General features: G+C 43.4%; 1 protein-coding gene across 1 annotated transcript in view; it reads right to left on the bottom strand.

Annotated features, from left to right (window-relative positions):
• MON2 (MON2 homolog, regulator of endosome-to-Golgi trafficking) overlaps positions 1-18,273 on the bottom strand; it is a 775,721-nt gene that overhangs the window by 338,633 nt on the left and 418,815 nt on the right. The window contains 1 exon segment of the mRNA XM_069229077.1: positions 5,065-5,175. Within this exon segment, the coding sequence (XP_069085178.1) occupies positions 5,065-5,175 (111 nt within the window).

The raw sequence follows: 18,273 nt of genomic DNA, 5'->3' as shown, positions 1-18,273 counted from the left end.
AATGTTATATAATCCTGCCAATTACTTTGTATAGGTGCAAAGTATTGTCCACCATCTATGAACAACCATGCTCTCTCTCTTGAAAGACACTCACTCATGAAGCAATTCATGTAGAGCATGAACTGTTTTGCTGCAGAGCAAGGCTCACAGAGTGAGAGCATTATGAGCTCTAGAAGCATCTGTGTGAAAGAAAAGAACAGGTTACTTACCTTCGGTAATGCCTTATCTGGTAGAGACTATGTCTAGCTGCAGGTTCCTTACCTTTCAATTTCCTATGCGTCAGTCTGGATCCAGAAGATTTTTATGAGCAGTACCCATGCTCACAGTCAAGTGGCGTTGATCGGCTCCATGTGTGTCGTTGGCCTTGTACGCTCCTGAATGCCTTCACAGTGACTATATAGGCACTACCCAGGTGCACTGACATCAGTTACATTTCATGACTTTCCACACCAGAAGCGCAGGGCCATGAAGTGCACCGACCACTAGTGTGAACAACTAGGACCCTGAAAGGGGTCAGCCGTCTGCCGAGTTCTAAATCAGGACCTCTGTCTTTACCAGGTAAGACATTCCCAAAGGTAAGTAACTTATTCATCTGACTGAGGTTTCTAGCTGCAGATTCCTTACCTTTGAATAGATACCCAAGAAATACCTTCCCGGAGGTGGGCCTGTGAACCTATTTCGAACAAGGAAGTCGGGCAGGAACAAACAGGCAAAAAGTGCACATCCCTATGGACCTGACTGTCAGGCAGTAGGGATTGGTAAACATTATCAGAGAAGCCCACGTTGCTGCCTGGTAGATGTCCAGGACCAGAACTCTGTGTGCTAAGGGAGTGGTCACAGCTTTAGCTTTGATGGAGTGAGTTTTGCAAACCTTCAGGAGGTTACTTCTTGGCCAGTGCTTAGCAGATGTTGATGCAGAGCATGACCCACCAAGAGGTGGTCTGCTAATGCACTGCTAGATCTTTCTTTGCACCAACATATCACAAGAAGTGTTGGTTGCCCACCTGGATTTCTTCTGTGCGATCAGGGTCGTACGACATCGCTCTTTTTGGGTCCAGACAGTGGAGTTGCTCCTCTTCTTTAGAGGGATTTGGAGGAGCATAAAAAGTAGGCAGCATGATTGAATGGCCTACATGAAATTGGGTGACAACTTCCAGTAGAAAAGACACCCTTGTGTGAAGCACCAATTTATCAGGGTAGACAGAGAGGTAAGGTCTGCAGCTTACTTAGTCTGCGAGCAGATGTAATTGCCACAGGAGACAATTGCAGAGAGGTTCAAAAGGAGCACACATTAAGAATGTTAGGACCAGACTGAGATATCATGGAGGCATTATAAATGGCGACGGAGGGAAAAGATTAACAAGACCCTTTAAAAAACTATGTACAACAGGGATCTTGAACACATATGGTTGGCCAGGCAGCCGCAGGAAGGCAAACAGAGGCGATAGATAGCCCTTAAAAGTGGCCAGAGTGGAGCCCTGCTGGGAATTTGAAAGAATAAAGAGTAGGACTTCATTAGAGGGGCAGAAAGAGGATAAACATGTTTCTCTGTATACATTGCCACAAATTTCTTCCAGCGCCAGGCGTACACTGTTATGGCAGAGGGATGCCTGGCTGCTAGAATAACATGACAGACTTCTGAAGGAAGGTCGAAAGCTGTCAACTGCCACCACCCAATCTCCACATAAGAAGGCAGAGAGTGGACAGGTTAGGGTAAAGAACCCTCTCCTGTTGCTCAGACAAAAGATCCTCCCGAAGGGGTAGCCTAATCAGAGGATCGATGGGCATGCTCAGTAGCTCGGGGTTACTAGATTCTCTGTGCCCAGTATGGAGCCACAGGAATAACTTGTGCCCAGTCACTCCTGACCTTCTTGAGCACTCTGGGCATGAGTGGGTTGGGTGGAAGGAGTACAGGAGGCCTAAGTTCCACTCTAGACGAAAGGCATCTCCGAGAGGGAGGCACCTTGGAAACTCCATTGTGATATTGCGTGTTCTCAGCAGTGTCAAACAGATCTAACCAAGGCTCTTGGCACTGTTGAAAGAGACCTTGTACCATCTCCAAGTGGAGATGACAATCGTGATATGCTAGGCATGGATGACAGAGAGCAGCCAGGTGTTGAACTACCAAGGAAATGTCCTGTTGTTTCAGCCAAGCTTAGAGACACATGGCCTCTCGACAAAGGGTCTACAAATCCACCAGGTTCTGTTTGCTGCAGTACTACTTTGGGGTGGTGTTGTCCATGAACATCTGCACTAGACTTCCCTTGATGATTGGTAGAAAGGCTTTCAATTCCAATCGGATCGCTCAGAGCTCCAACATTTTGATGCTGAGTCCTGCTTCTGTCGGAAACCAGAGTCCGCTGATCTTCATCTCTCCCAAATGGTCGTCCTATCCCAGGAGTGACTCATCTGTCACTACTGTGAGATCTGGCCATTCGTTACAAGCACTGCAGGTCTTTTGCAGTTCTGCAAGTCAAACATTACCATCCAGTGTCCTGGGCCCAGGGCAGACAACACCTGAACCAACATGAGCATTCTGAATTTCTCCCTTTCGAGGAAGAAGTTGAGGGTTCAGAAATCTAAAATATGACAAATACACTTGGCCTTTTTGGGAACCAGAAAGTAGCGGGAATAGCAAGCACAGCCTTCTTCTTGCACCAGAACCCTCTCTAAGCTCCCTTGGCCAAGAGAGATGTAATGTCCTTGTGGAGAAGGGACAGATGATTGTCCATCAGCTAGTTGTGAGCATGGGCCATGAAGGAAGGGGTCATTTTAAAGGGGAGGGAGTATCCCCTTTGGACAATATGCAATACCCATCTGTATGATATTACAGACTTCCCATGGGGCAGTTAAGTGGCAGATTAGGAAGGCTTGGAGGCTGCAGCTGGTGGGGGAGTGGTGGTGGGGGGTGGAGGTGATCAACTGACCAAACGGCTGGCTACCTGACCCTTGAAGCCTGAGGGTACTGCTCCCTCGGCCACACAGAGGCTGGGAAGCATGAATGGCTTGGTGGCTGAGAGGGAACTGGTGTGGCAGGAAGCCCCTTCCGTAGCTATGAAAGCAGCAGAAGACAGATTGGGGATGACATGGCACCGGGACCGCCGACATCAGGGCTGCCGAGAGGCCTAAGGACTTGGCCATGGCCCGAGAGTCCTTATAGTGCTCCGGCGCTGAATCTGCCTCGTCTCCGAAGATGGTGCCATCGAAGGGTATGTCCATAAGGAAAGCTTGAAGGTCCCCCGAAAAGTGAGACGTCCTCAACCAGACGTGGCACCTCAGGGTCACTGTCAACGAAACTGCTCTGCCCAGTGAGCCTGCTGTGGTGCGTCCGCATCGTATTGTGAAGTTTGCTGCATCTCTGCCATCGGCAACCACCTGAGAGAGTATGGCCCAGGCATCTTCCAGGACATGTGGCAGCACTTGCGCAACCGTGTCCCACAGAGTGTGGGAGTAACAGCCCAAAAGGAATGTGGTGTTCAAGGACTGCAATCCAAGGCTGGCAGAACAAAATAACATCTTCCTCAAAGGGTATGGGGGAGGAGGGGAACTAAGGGAATGCACCTTGGAATGTTGAGGCTTGGACCACCAAGCTTTCCGGGTGCTGGGTGAGGAACTTTAGGTCTCCTGGGGTGGGGCTGTGGTGGCTGGTGATCCTCCTAATCATAGGAGCCACTGTGTTGGGATCGGACAAGTCGCCACCAGGATGTCATTAAGGGCATCCCAGAGTAGGGGTTCTGACGAGGAAACTCCTGATTGTAACACCTCTGTTAAGATGTTAGTCTTGACTGCTACCGAGGCAACTAAAGGTCAAGGACCTCAGCCACCCTTCACACTACCATTGCATATTAAGCTCCCTCTTCCATAGTCACGGTAGGGGGAGAAAGCAGACCAGTATCTGGAGAAGTATCCATCCACTGGCTTCACCCAAGTTCTCACAACAGTCCACTGCAGGGTCTCCTCTGTAGGGCTGGTACTCTGCAGGGTCCACTGACACCTCTCATTCCTCCCCGAGGTGTAGCCCAAGAGAATACTGCTCAGGCTCTGAACTAGGAAGCACGATTCCTGCCAGTGCAGGATGCGGTGCCCCTTCAGCTCCACGCTGGAGCCACGGATCACAATGTTGCAGGGACCGTCGACATCAACATCGCCGTCGGGGAAGGTCGAGTTGGTACGACTGACACCAGTCTGGATCCAAGAATGGATCCCTGTGGGCATAATGGAGCAGAGGTCTAAGCCGCGGGCGCAGAACCAGATGGGGCCCCCTTCAACCCTGTGGGGCCTGAAGGAGTATCAGAGGGGTTGGGCAGCACAAAAATGAATTGCAAGGCTTCATAAAACTCCTTAAGTTGGGTGGGGATCACTCCCACTTTCACATACAGTCAGGGAGCTGCAGAGTCGGCCCTGGTTCTGAAGAACCAGGTTTTGAATGTCAACGCTTCTTTAGAGAGACTTCGAGGAGCATAAACGAATGGAGATCAGCGTGCTTAGGAGGCGCTTATATAGGTACAGCTACTTCATTCTGATGCGTACGATTTCGAACGCAGAGCCTATTGATACTGCCCAAGGATGCGCAGGGGTACTGCTCATGAAATCTTCCGGATCCAGACTGTCACCTGAGAAATTCAAAGTAAGAATTCCTCAGCTAGAAGTCTCTATCAGATACACTACACAAGACACACAATACTGAAGAAGGACCAATGCAGTGCAAATGCAGAACGGACAGGTCAAATTAAGAGAAGAGTGAAATTTTCTGGAGCATCACATGGAGCGCAGCTCATTCTATTGCAGCACAGATAAAAGAGCAAATATGTAACAAAAACATCTTTTCATAAAATGAATTAGTCCTTCAAGCTTGGGTTACCTTTACATTTCTATATCACCATCTGTTATGCTGTTTTTGATTAACAGCATTATTTTGGTGTTCAGTGAAAAGTTTTCTGCATATGGAGAAGCAAAATCTTTTTCTCCTTGACTTAATCAAACAGATAGAACTTAGTGATACGATAATTATGATTTGCTTACAATAGAGCCATTTAGAGAATATTTTTTACGTAAACGTTTTACCTGATTTTCTGGAAATGGAGGCTCATGTTTGAAAGTTAATCCAGCTTTTATCAGAGACGTCACAGCTTCAGCTCCCCACTCCCTCATTCTAGAGTTCGGATGCTGACAGACCTAGTTATTTACAACATTTAAAGTTAAATTAACCAACATTCCGATAAATAGTTAAACTGTACATTTAGACAACATACACACATTTTATATAACTACCGTAGACATGGAATATTTGTCTACACATAAAAATGGTCTGGAAACAACTTTAGGAAAACAAATCTCAAAAAAGGTGACTTCGGTCTCTTTATTTTCCCTGACCCATCAGCTGCCTATGACTCGGTGAACCACACCACGCTCCTGAAAATTCTTAGAGAGATGAGTGGTTCAGTCCTTGGTTGGTTTTTATCATACTTGGTAAACTGGGGTTAATACATAAATAAATAAATATAACCAACATCTTCTCTAACGCCTCAATGATCCTTAATGTTTCTCCAAAGGTTCTATTCTTTCTCTTTACTCTTCATTCTTTACATGGAGCCTCCACTCTCAGTCACTCAAACATTCCGTATGATTTTTCACACCGAAGATACCCAAGTCTTTCTGGGAATTTCCTCCCTAACAGATGGTGAATTCATGGACAATGTTCATGGAGGAATTCAAGTCGGGATTGCACACTACCATCTAACAATTAAACTGCTTAAAATGTAGTCCCACATTTAACGGCCCTTTCCGACTCAAACTTGGCTTAACTCATACAATTTTAAATCATCATGCCTAAATCATGAAGTCCTCCAAATGTCTTGGCTTTCACTTGAATAATAACCTTAACCATCACCTACACACCAATGTAACGGTAAAAAGGCTGCAATTCCATCTCAGACAGTTATGTAGAATTAAACGTTTTATCCCACATCCAAGTTAGGCTAGCATCTAATCTCTCACACTGCTCACTATGGAGTATACCATACTCCTCAGACATCAGGCTGGATCCAGAAACGTTTCTACAGCAATGTTCCTTCGTTCTGTTAGGTGGCACAGTGTGGTGTAGTGTTGGCTTTGTACCACATCAGAAGTGTCAGAGCAGAGCCGCATGTAAGTGCCATCTCTGCGTTCTTTTCTTATTTTTCCCTTTTCACACCCTCTGAACCACAGCATGAACAGTTGTTGGTACCAGTCTGCTGATTTCTAATATAGAACATTTTTAGATGTTAGAAAGAGGCCACTCCACAGGACAGGTTGGTGGGAGGGCAGTGAGAAATCTGCAGATTCCTTACCTTAGAATAAACACCAAAGAAGTACCTTTCCAGGTGGAGCGCATCTAGAGTGGGCTCTGGCAAATAAATCTTGCAGTATAGAGTGGGTGAAATGCCCGTCCCACCAAACCTGGTTTCAACGCCAATTTCGAGCTTTGCAGATAACAGGAACAGACACTCCACCTGCTAACACAGTAGTAGTAGCCTTACCCTCGTGGAGAGGAGTCTCAAAACGTCTGGGGGCTGCTTCCTGGCTAGAGCATAGCAAATATTAATATAAAGGCCTATCCACCTCAACAGGGTCCTCTTCTGCACAGCCTTCCCTTTTTTCGCATTGGAGAATCACATAACTACCTACTCTTCTATGGTAGATCAATGTAAAAGCTTAAAGCCTTTTCTGAAGTGTAGTCGATGAAACCTCTCCTCCTCCTTCAAGGAGTGGCAGTGGGCATAAAACACTTCCCATTGCAGAAGAAGTCACGACTTTAGGCAAGACAGTCGCCGAGTTCCTCTGGGCTAGCTTGTCCAGGAAAAACAGAAGTGGTGGGTGGTTGCACTGGCGGTGCCTGAAGTTCACTCACACAAGGAGTTCAAATAATCACAATGAGGAATGCAGTCTTTGAAGTCAGGAGATGCAGCGAAAAGGGGGCATACAGACAAGAAACATTAAGACCATTTTAAGGTCCCACTGTGGCATCACAAATGGTCTGGGTGGAAATGTGTGCCAAACCTTTTATAGACCTCTACAGGTGATTTAAACAAGGATGATTGGTATGACAAAAGGGCAGACCAATAGCCTTTCATAGCGGCTTCTGCAAGCCCTTGCTTGGTCAAAGACAAACTGAACAAAACTACATCAAGTAGCTTAGCTTTTAAAGGGTCATGTGAATACCACACCAGGCCACAAATTTGTCCCGAAGCCTGACATAAATGTTGGAAGGTGCCTGGCGACGAGGAACATACTTCAGGTGGCAGATCAAACTCAGTCAACTGCTGCTGCTCAATCTCCATACATTGAGATGCAGTTTTCCGTGGAGGACCCTGTCCCGCTACTGCAACACACAATCCTCTTGAGGCTGTAGCCTGACAGGAGGGCAAAAACTGATGGCCCAAAAGTTACAGGTACCATACCCTCCTGGCCAATCTGGACCCATCTGGGCCAGTTGTTCCTGATCAGTTTCATAACACAAAGAAAGAGGGGCAGAGGCAGGAAGGCTTACAGAAGCTCTGTGTTCCACTCCAGCCGTAATGCACCTTCTAGTGTGTGTTCTCGCAGGAGTTTGAATGCACAGAACATTTGACAGTGCACATTCTTGACAATGGCAAAAGGATCTAGCCAAGGTTCTCCCTATTCCCAGAAGATGTACTATGCCATCTTGGTGTGTAGACGTCATTAATGAGCTGCCAGATACTGGCTACTTAGGTCATTCACTCGGGCACTGAAGGGTCCCATTGCATGCTTTACGATCAGGAAAATGTCCTGAAACTCCAACGAACTCCAGAGCTTCCTAGCACAGGAGTAAAGAGCCCACTAAGCCTTTTTTATTGCAATACCACATGGCGGTGGTGTTATCTATGTAAACCTGCACTAGCCTCCCCCTCATGGACTAAATAAAGACCTTCAGAGCTAAACTAATGGCCTGCAACTCCAACAGAGTGTTAGAGCTGGGCTTCTGTTGGAGACCAGATTCCTTAAATTTCCATTTCCCTCAAATGACCTACCCAACCCAGCAGTGATGCATCTGTCACCACTATCAGCTCTGGGTAAGGAATGGAAGGGGGCGTGCCACTGGACCAACTGAACATTGTGAACAATCTTATTTTAAATCCAGATGGCATTCAATAGACTTCCATGATGCTGGGCCCAATGGAATTTAAGATTTCATTGTAGTCGTTGCATGTGCCACCTAGTGTAATGGACATGGATGATGCAGGAGGCTAACAGGCCAAGAAGCCTCAGAGCTGCTAGCACCAAGATCCAAGTCCTTAGCTAAAGTTATTGGATCATAACCTGAATATTGTAAACTTGTTGCCCTAAACTGCAAAGTGCCTAGAATAGCTCCAATGAATGAAATCCTCTAAGAAGGAGTCAAGTGCGACCTTGGCTCATTGATCATGAATCCCTATTATATCAGGAAGTTAAATTATCTTTAAGTGGTTTATGGCTAACTGTGCCAAATCCTCTTTCAAAGTCAAGGTAGGGAAAAACTGATATTCCGGACCTCTGAAGTTGAGCAGCGACCACCATCATCACTTTCATGAACAACCAAGGGGCGAGGGTGAGGTCAAAGGGATGCACTGCAAACTGAAAATGCTAATGGTGTATCTTGAACCACAGGCAATGTCTGTGGGACTGCACAACTGGTCAATGGAAATAAACGCTGCGGATGTGTAAGGCCACCATCCTGCCACCTGAATCCAGAGCAGACAGGATCTGGGCAGCATTTTGAATTTGTACTTTTGGAGGAAGGCATTCATAGGTCAAGGGTTCAAAATAGGTCTGAGACCCCGTCCTTCTTCGGCACAGGAAGCAACAAGAGTAACAACCTTCTCCTCTGAGTCAAAAACCCTCTTGATAGCACCTTTAAACAGTAACACTTGCACCTCTTGTTAAAGAATAAACAGGTGCCCCACTGAAAGGCTCTTATATGTGTGGTGGGGGACTGGACTGGGGAACAAGAAGGGGTAGAGCATAGCCCTGCTGAATGAGTTGTAGGGCCTATCTGTCACCCATAATGGATCGCCACCCTGAGAGGAAATGCTCACAGTAAAGATGTGTCCCGATAAGAACAAACTAAAGAGGCTTATTGGTTGCTGCCGCAGGGGGGTCCTACTGGAGCCCCTGGATGTTGCCTCTCAAACACAAATCATCAGCTTTTTAAGGACTGGGGTGATTGCTGCAATAGCTGGGAAGACTGCTTTTTCCTATATGCCAGCCCATGGAGTAGCCTCAGAATCTTCTGAAATGATGCATTGGTGAAAGGATCTAGCAAGGGTTCTCCCCACTGTTGTAAGACATCGTTTGTCACCTGTGGATGTAGACATCATTCGAGATCTGCCAGTTGCCGCCATGTTGGCTAGTCTGCTATGACATTCAAGGGCATTCAAGGATCCCGTCAGGTTACTTCGATAAAATGATTGCTTGTCAGGTGTCAAAAGGCCCGCGAAGTGCACCATGGCTTTCCCATCTTTAAAGCATTCCAAAGCAGAATCAGCTTTTTCACCAGCTGACATATCCATTAGAGATGCTTGCAAATCCCCAGAAAATCCAGTGGAACCACGCATGTACGCAGAGCACAGAACTGCTGCCAACCACCCTTTCCAGGCAATCAGTAGCACCTAGGCTACAAACATCACATATTTAGTCACGTCTTGTCCATCATGCATTGCCAGAGAGAGAGGCCATAAGGTCTTTGGGACTGCTGGCAAGATTTCCCTAACCATGTGCCAGAGAATATATATGTAGAGACCTAATAAACACCATTGACTAATCTCAATGCCAGGATAACAGACATACGCTTTACAAACACTTCCATCCCATTAGACTCCCTGTCTAGGGGTCCTGGGGGAATGAAATGGGGTTCACCATGTTAAGAGAATCCTAAATTTCGTGGCTCCCTGGTCTGAGTTAGGATGTTTAGTGAGAAAACCAGGATCTCCAGGAGCAGGTCTGTGACTTTTGGATACCTGCCCATTAATGAGTGAGCAGGAACGGGGCTTTAACCAAGAGCCTATCAAGGTATCGGCGAGGGCCTCCTTAAACAGGAGCAGGGTTTTAGACATGGATGGCTCAGGCTGTAAAATTTCTTTAAGGATGTTCATTGTGGTCTTGACTGAGGACAGATGAAAATCTATGACCTTAGCTACTCATTATAACACTACTGCAAATTATGCAATTTTTTCCATTATTGACTGAAGGGGAGAGTCAAACCCTGTTTCAGGGGACGTATCAAGTCTAATGGATTCTTTTGAGTCCATGTAAAAGCTGCCACCTGTAAAGTGAGGAGGGAGAAAACCATTCTCTTCCTAACCATCATCATCTTCCTCTTGGAGTGTACTTTTTTAGAGTCCAAGACAAAAAAAATAATGGAGTCTGCTACTGTGGGTGGTCAGGCTGTAGGACCACTGGCTGATCTTTTGTAATCTCATAGTGCAACACTGGTGGAGATTGGGCAAAAGTCGGTTCAGTGTCGGACATGAGAATCAGCTCTAAATCCTCTTCTGATGTAGGTGGCGTTGGGACCAGAGCTAGCGAAGAAGGATCCAGTGCAGGTCTTGGAGCATTCGTGGATCTCTGTACCTGAGTTAGTGCAGGGAAAAGAGCTGGCGCCAAGAAGGCAGATGGCAATGATGATGGAACTGCTGGCAGCAGAAAAACTGACAGCCTTTACGTTTCCTTTGTGCCCAAAGTTGCCCATAAGGGAGCCAGAAGTGCATAAAAGAAATATGCAGTGTGGCCTCCATGAAGCCGCTAATCTGCTGTGGACTGAAAAACGAGAATCAGTTGGGGAATCACTCCAAAAAGAGGGACCTTAGGGAGACAGACTGATATTGTGATGCCCTTGTGCCATCTCTGGTTTCAAAGAGGTGAGATGAAGTTTCTGCTATACTTTATTGTGCTTGCATTTGTACTTTGATTTGAAAGTAGAATTCTCGTAAGAACAGCTCAGGGAGTGAGACTGAGTCAACATCTGTGATTTGTAGAAGGACTTAGGGGGAGGGCACAAACTTGTTATATTCAAGGCCATATAACTTTGCTTCTCAGTCTCAAATCGCCTTCTGATGCACATTTGTTGCCCAACTTCAAGCCGTGTCCAGAGCCCCACATCATGCAGATCCATGGGAGAAATCTGTTTCCTACTTTCACAGCATGGTTTGGAGCCCATAGTTTCAGGAGGGGACATCATTCCCCAGCAAACTTAGTGATTAGAAGTCGTCAGAAGGGGAACAAAATTTAGAATGGAGTTCTGTATCGGTGTGGAAAGAAAGGTACTGATGTCAGCACAGGGGTGTCGTTTATATGCAGCTTCACTCCTTCACTCCCAAGGCAGTACAGGACCAAAAGAGTGCACATGGTGCCTTCGAACAGCATGCAGGAGCAGTGCTGGAGAAAAGTTTACTTATCCACTTTGGAGCCTGGGGAGTAGTCTAAGGGGAGGAATCTGCAGTTAGATAGATCAATTAGAAGCCATTTTGGGAACCCCCAAACACCTTGCCCAAAAACTGACCACTCAGACAGATAACACATATACAGAAGCAGGACAACATCTTGAAACACCCACATTTAAGAAGACAAACAATCTAAAACTCTCCTTCTTGGAGAACTTCATCTAGATTTTGAAATCTATGTCCCAAGAAAGAAGGGCAATTGTATTAAAAAAAAGACCTGAAAAGCTTGTCTTTTCAGCACAACTTGCAACTGTCAAAGAAAATAGGTCTGTTGTAATTCTAGAGCGTGTTGATATATGCTCATCACCCTCTATATTTAAATCATCTATAAATATTTTAGAGCAAAATAATATTTATTATATACAGAAAATACATTTTACTGTATTTGTTTTATATATTACATAAGATATTGGTACTATAATTTCTACTGTTTGCATGAAACTGTAAATAAACCAATAATAACCGTATGACAGTGTGCTTCTCTGCATGAATACACCCTAGTCTAAAAAACAGACAGAGCTGCAAAAAAATCCCAAGATCTATATCACACTGTTTAGATGCTTTTTTCGAATGTAATCGGCAACTGTTTTGTGCTTTTCACTTCCAGAATACAAGCAACAGTAAAAAATGTGTTTAGATTGACAAATTATGTCACAGTCTTAAATTAGAACATTAATAAATCAAATTATAGACGTTTGAATAGTTTTTGCACATTTTGGAAACAAGTTTAAAAGGGTATATTCTACTAAAAGTTGGAAAGAAATACCCTTAATGAGATTATCAAAATATTCCTCCCCAAGCAGGTGGCTGCTCAGAATGAAATAAAAAGTAATGCAAACCAAAATATGCATATTCTAATTTTGAAGATTACACATTACATGACTTTAACACATTTAAGGTTAATTTATGGGGTGTTTCTGCACCTAATGAGGCTGCCATCAGACAAATAATTATGAGTACATTAAGTTAAATTTTTATTAGAAATGATACACATCCATCTAGCGTGTACATACAGAGATAATTAATATTAATCTAAAGGACTAAAATGTAAAAACAACCTGCAGTTTATATGATTCCTATCCTCTATCATTAGAATAATACTGATGCTTCCATAACGGTTTCTCATTTTAGGTAGAAAAATTATTCTCTTTTTAAAAACATGCATTTATTCTTCACACATTAACACAAATACCAGCTTTAGAGCACCGCCAAAACTGTAAATAGAAAACTTTATTAAATGTGAACGCTTAGTAATCTCACTAGTGGGCTGGACATATTACACTTGTAGAAGTTCGTTAGCTGCAAGAAAGCAGCAAGTATTGGAAAGACAAACAATCATGTACATGCAATTTAAAAATGAACCATTTTTTAAACTCTTACAAGGCAAGAATTTCATTTAATGTCACTTGAACACATCAGTTCATTCAGTAGCGTATGCCGTAAGGACACACACACAAACTAAGCACACATGTCATGCTTTCTCTAATATAGAAATGTCATGTTGCGCTTTGCTGCACTTTGTTGTACTATGCATTCAACAAAAAATCAAAACATTTTAAGACATAAATACAAACTTACCTTCTGAACAACGAAACGAAAGGAAGCAGTATAAAAAACAGAATATAACATGAAAAACGGTGACGGTTTATAATACATATTTATACAGAGTGAGCAAAAGTATATAATGATGACATTCTGATTAAAATTGGCTGATTTCAAAGGAGGAAATTATATCCAGAGGATGTTTTAACAAGGAATGAAATTCTCACATGAACATAACACAAATCGTAGTTTTCTCGAAGATATTTATTCAAAACGCCCCACACAGCATTTGGGACCATATGTATCAAGCCATTTTGCATTCGCAAATGGTGCGAATCACTAAATTCAATCAACTGTGAATGCAAAATTGCCTTTCCAAATGTATGAAAGGCATGGCAGTCCGACTTTAGGGAGTAAAATGCTTTTTGCAATTTCCTAAAATTGCGACTCCAAATAGGGAATAGCAATTTGCGATTTTTTAAAAAGAAAATCGCAAATAGGGATTTCCTATTTGCGATTCTCTAAGCACATGTACCAAGCATTTCCAAAAGGCGAAATGGGCATTTAGGAAATGCTCTTACCAACGACCCCAAGTTGATGGTAACCACGTGCAATTTTAAAAAAATGCATCAAAAATGCATTTTTTAAAGTGTCATGTAGCACATACATGCTATTAGGTGCTTCACATGTCCACCATTTATTTTAGAGGTGCATCAAAGACTTAGACCCATAGGCACTGTTGGTTCTGCATTTCCTAATTTGCAATTTCCTAAAAGGAAACCGCAAGTTAGGAAATGTAAAACCATTTGCACCTACAGGCGTTTAGGCTCAGAGGAATAAATGGAATCACATTTCCTAATCGCGATTCCCTAATAGCAATTGCAACTCTGTAGGAATCGCTGTTAGGGAATCGCTATTTCATTACATACCATTTTGTATTTCTTAAATAGCGATTACCTAAAATTCGCTATTTAGGAAATGCTAAATTTTACTTTTATAAATATGGCCCTAAATTCTTTATTTCAGATTCTATATTCCACAAATATATGCTGTAATTATCACATGCCACTATCCACATGCTATAAAACATCTCCTTAAATGTCTCCCACTACAAAAATTGCACCACGCCTCCTTTCCTAAATACCATACAAGGCAAACCATGTACAAAAACACCACACAAACACCCTATAAACATGCAATACATCCTACATACTCACATAACAGATGCAACAAGCACTTCACAAACATAATACAGAAGAACTAAACCCAAACCATAACCAAACAGCCCTTACTCCGTTCTCCTCCACTATAAGCCTCCACATGACATTTTGCTACCTTCACAACTTTGTAAGCCTCTAATCACTTTGACTAACTATATAATCATGTAGGCCTCCTTTTAAATAATTTCCAAGGTTAGAGATATAAAATGAGCAATTTTCTCACTGTCTTCCTTTGATACTATTGTTTTTATTTCTTTTGGTAGCCGGCACATTTTCAGGTTTCACCTGCACAGCGCTAGAGGTCAGCTTGCAAAGCCTTTTGTATTTAAGAAAAAAAATCTCTTAAAAAGGCTTACAGCCCCCACTTTACTTTCCACTTGTTCATATGCAAGTCACTCTGTTTTTCCTTTTTTTCTGTTGGTTGCAGATGGCTATTTCCTGTTGTGTTCATCTTCCTCTCTGTGTGCTTTCCGATCAGTGGAGCTTGGACTATGTACTCCATCCTGTGAACTCTTTCTCCTCCTTTTATGGCACTACCTTTTCCTTTGTATTCAAGCGTGTTTGGCGACTACATGTTATTTGTGTAGCTCTGCTTTTTGCCATATATATTCATTCTTTTAGAAAACTTTTTACATTTTTTAAATTTCATCCCACCACGCCATACAGTGCATGTGTTCCGTCTTTCCACTGCCCACTGTTTGTGCTCCCTGTCGCCTCACCCCTCCTGCTGTTGTTCAATTTTACATAGGGCGATCCAAAGCAGGGCTGGTCACCTTGTTTTGGTATCACGCTTGTTTTTTTCAGATAGCACGACTGATCTCAAGGTATTTGAGCACTTTATATGAGCACCAGTTACATTACACAGCAACACATTCATTTTTTTGTAGGCACTGGGAGATTAAGTGATTTGCCCAGAATCACAAGATGGCAAACAAACACTGAGGCTTGAACCTTATTCCCCAGGACCAAAGCGTGCAGCTCTGGCCATAACGTCACGTTCTCCCCTCTCTCTCTCTCCTAATCCTGCCTTCTTCACTGTTTGAATGGAGGGCACTTTAAGCACATCATGCAGAAGACAGAGGCGTGTGCCTTTTGGGGAGGTGTCCATCATTCATCTTGCGCTGACCTCCAGCCCTTGAAATTACAGGGGAATGCTGCTGTGGTGTGAAGGAATACATTTTTTAAAGGGTTCTTGGTATATGTCTGCAAAGCGTATAATGAGTGGGTGGACTGTGAAATACATCATCTTGTAATTGCTATACGTCTGAGTGCAAAGGTACTGCATAAACTATAGAATAACTGCATAAAAACCAAGGGGTACTATATTGTGCCTTCAAACCCTTTTTTGTGTTTTATTTTTTACAGCGTATAGTGCTGAAATTATTGGTAACATTGCATCCAGTGTATGCCCGGTACTCACAGTCAAATAAAATAGGGTGCTAGTCTAAAGAGCTTTCCTTAAGGTTTGTCAGCAAGTCTGTTTCGGAGAGTTGGTATTACCGTTTCGAAGGAAAGCAAAATCAACATTGTATATGTTTCCTTTTTTTTTTTACTTTCTAAGATGCATGTGAATTCGAATTCAGATTGCTTTAGATTAGAGTGGTGAATTGAAGCAACCAATTGCTAGAACATGCATACATGAACACAACATCGGTTGTTAAAGTTTAGAAACCTGTTAGTTTCCAGGTCTGCCTTTACTCCTGAATGTATTTGTTCTGTACTATTTCTGAACATTTAAAATTCGCCATCTTCGTTTTGAGGGAAAACTCTACTGCATCCACCTTAGTGGACCTTCTCACCTGTGCCTCGCCATGCAATGCTCTGGTCCTTTTGTTTTTAATTTTACATATTCTTTTTTTCCGATGTTGGTTAAATTGCATCAATCTCAATCCCTCAAGAACTCTCAGAATGCATTACCGTGCTGCACTAAAGCCACAAGTGTGGCACTGCATCTTTGTGGCTCAACGGCTGAGGTCATGCGTGGATATCGTTTCCGGATGACTCAATTTCACGAACGATGAAGTTTCCTGGGCCTTTTGTTTTTAATTTACATATCCTTGTTTTCCATTGTCAGTTAAATTGCATCAAGCTCGATCTGGCAAGACTACAACTCCTAGAGTACATTAGCATGTTGCACTAAATCCGCAAGTGTAGCACTATATCCTTGATTTCATGGAATCTTCTGGTAACCTTACATGCGGAGGGCAGGCATTAGGAATTCAAAGGCCAATTGTTGCTTTTGAAACAGTTCATCTCACATCTACTCAAAGGGTTGCCCAGGCCATGCCTCTTCCCTCCAGACCTCACTGTGTAAGCTTCTATAGGAGCACGCTTCCTTCAATTAAATGGGAAATGCACCTTGAGCAGTATTGAGGTGGGTTCTTGGCTGCAGCTCTGTGCATCTGCTCTCAGACTTGCCCTTCTGCAAAATGTCTGACAGCGCTGGTTATGAAATCCAGCCGCTGCCTGTTCCAGAAGGCCCCCTGCAATCCCACCCCACTGTTGTTCCACGGAGATGGGAAACATGCACCTCCTCCACACAAGTGCTTTCGATCTTTAAAGCCCCAGGAAGTGAACTTGTGTTTGCCTAATGCTTATGCTCTTCTTGTTTGTATCTTTGGTCCTCCTTTTTGCCTAATACTTGTCCCTGAAAGGTAGTCTGAGGGAGAGACTTAGGAAACCACAGCATAACACCATGCTTAAAACAATGCAGAATTCAGAAATGTTCTCCAGAGCACACATGAAGAAGAGAGAACAAAGGTCCTGCCCTTCAGCAGAGGTCTTACCATTTTGAGGGACATGAATGGTTAGCTCATCAGTGTTTTTAAATTCTGAGAATTTCTGTCCTGATTTTAGAATGCAACTAACTGGTCTGCAGGTCCCAGAATGCAAAACAAAACTCTTGCCTGGGAAAGCTATTACCTCACACTGGCAAAGCCAACATGTTTGGCATATGCAAGATCTACTGGCTTTGTCATTTTGTTTTATGTATTGCACAGCAACACGAACTGCTGTAAACATGCCTTAAAGTAATTTAAAAAAAACGCTGCATCATGGTTAACGTTGGAAGCATCACAGTGCGATTTCTTAAGTTTAAGCCACGTTGCACAACAGCCCGTGCTGCTGTGCAAAATGTAAAAAAACAAAACAAAAAACTGACAACGCCAGTAGATCTCACATCGGCAAAACCTATTGGCTTTGCCAATGCTTGCTCACATATACAACCCACACCACTAATTTTATCTTCCTTTTATCCCAACTATACTGGACAAAAAGTAGTGCCTGATTCCTTTCTTAGTGAAAAAGGTGAAATTCTCGTTAGCCTTTGAGGTGTGGTCATGTACCCTCACTCCAACCTCTCAAAATCTGTCTTTCAAGACAAAAGATTCTTCTTTGCCCACTTAAATTTTCTATCACCGTCCCAGTGACTCTCTTCACCAATTCATTGGCTTTTAGGTTGTACAATGCCACACATCTGTTTTCTACATCTTATCCTTCCAAAAACGAACCTATCTTTGCATGACAATTGTAACCATTTGTCAGTATTAAGGATTCTTGGAACATATTCTCACAAAATCACTTTCTCTAGGACACATGACACAAACTCACCCTCAACCAATTTAGATAGGTAATCTACTATAACCTATCACTGCCCCTAAACATTCCACTGCTCCAATGATGCTAAAAGCAAACTGTTCCCAAACTTTGGCAAAACCTGCTCTAGGTTCCAATGGTTCAGTCATGAACCTGAAACATGTATTGTTATAGGCACACTCCACACGTTTACCTCAATTCGCAGCCACCAAAGTATTACCCTCATTCTCTGCATCTTCAAGCGCTTTTGAATATGAATCTAAACAGCCATGTCAATTATGCTACTTCTGAGGCCGGCTACAGGTATTATCCTTCCACGTCTCCACAATTACACAATACTTAAACAAACTCTGTTTCACAAAGTCCCATTTTTTCCTACAAGTACAGGCTCAGGCCACTGATTCACAACATGACTTGACAGCCAACAAGTTTTTATCTTC

This window comes from Pleurodeles waltl, chromosome 4_1, assembly GCF_031143425.1.
Source record: "Pleurodeles waltl isolate 20211129_DDA chromosome 4_1, aPleWal1.hap1.20221129, whole genome shotgun sequence".
NCBI lineage: Eukaryota > Metazoa > Chordata > Amphibia > Caudata > Salamandridae > Pleurodeles > Pleurodeles waltl.
Note: the sequence above shows the minus strand (reverse complement) of the source record. Positions and strands in the feature narration are given on the sequence as shown.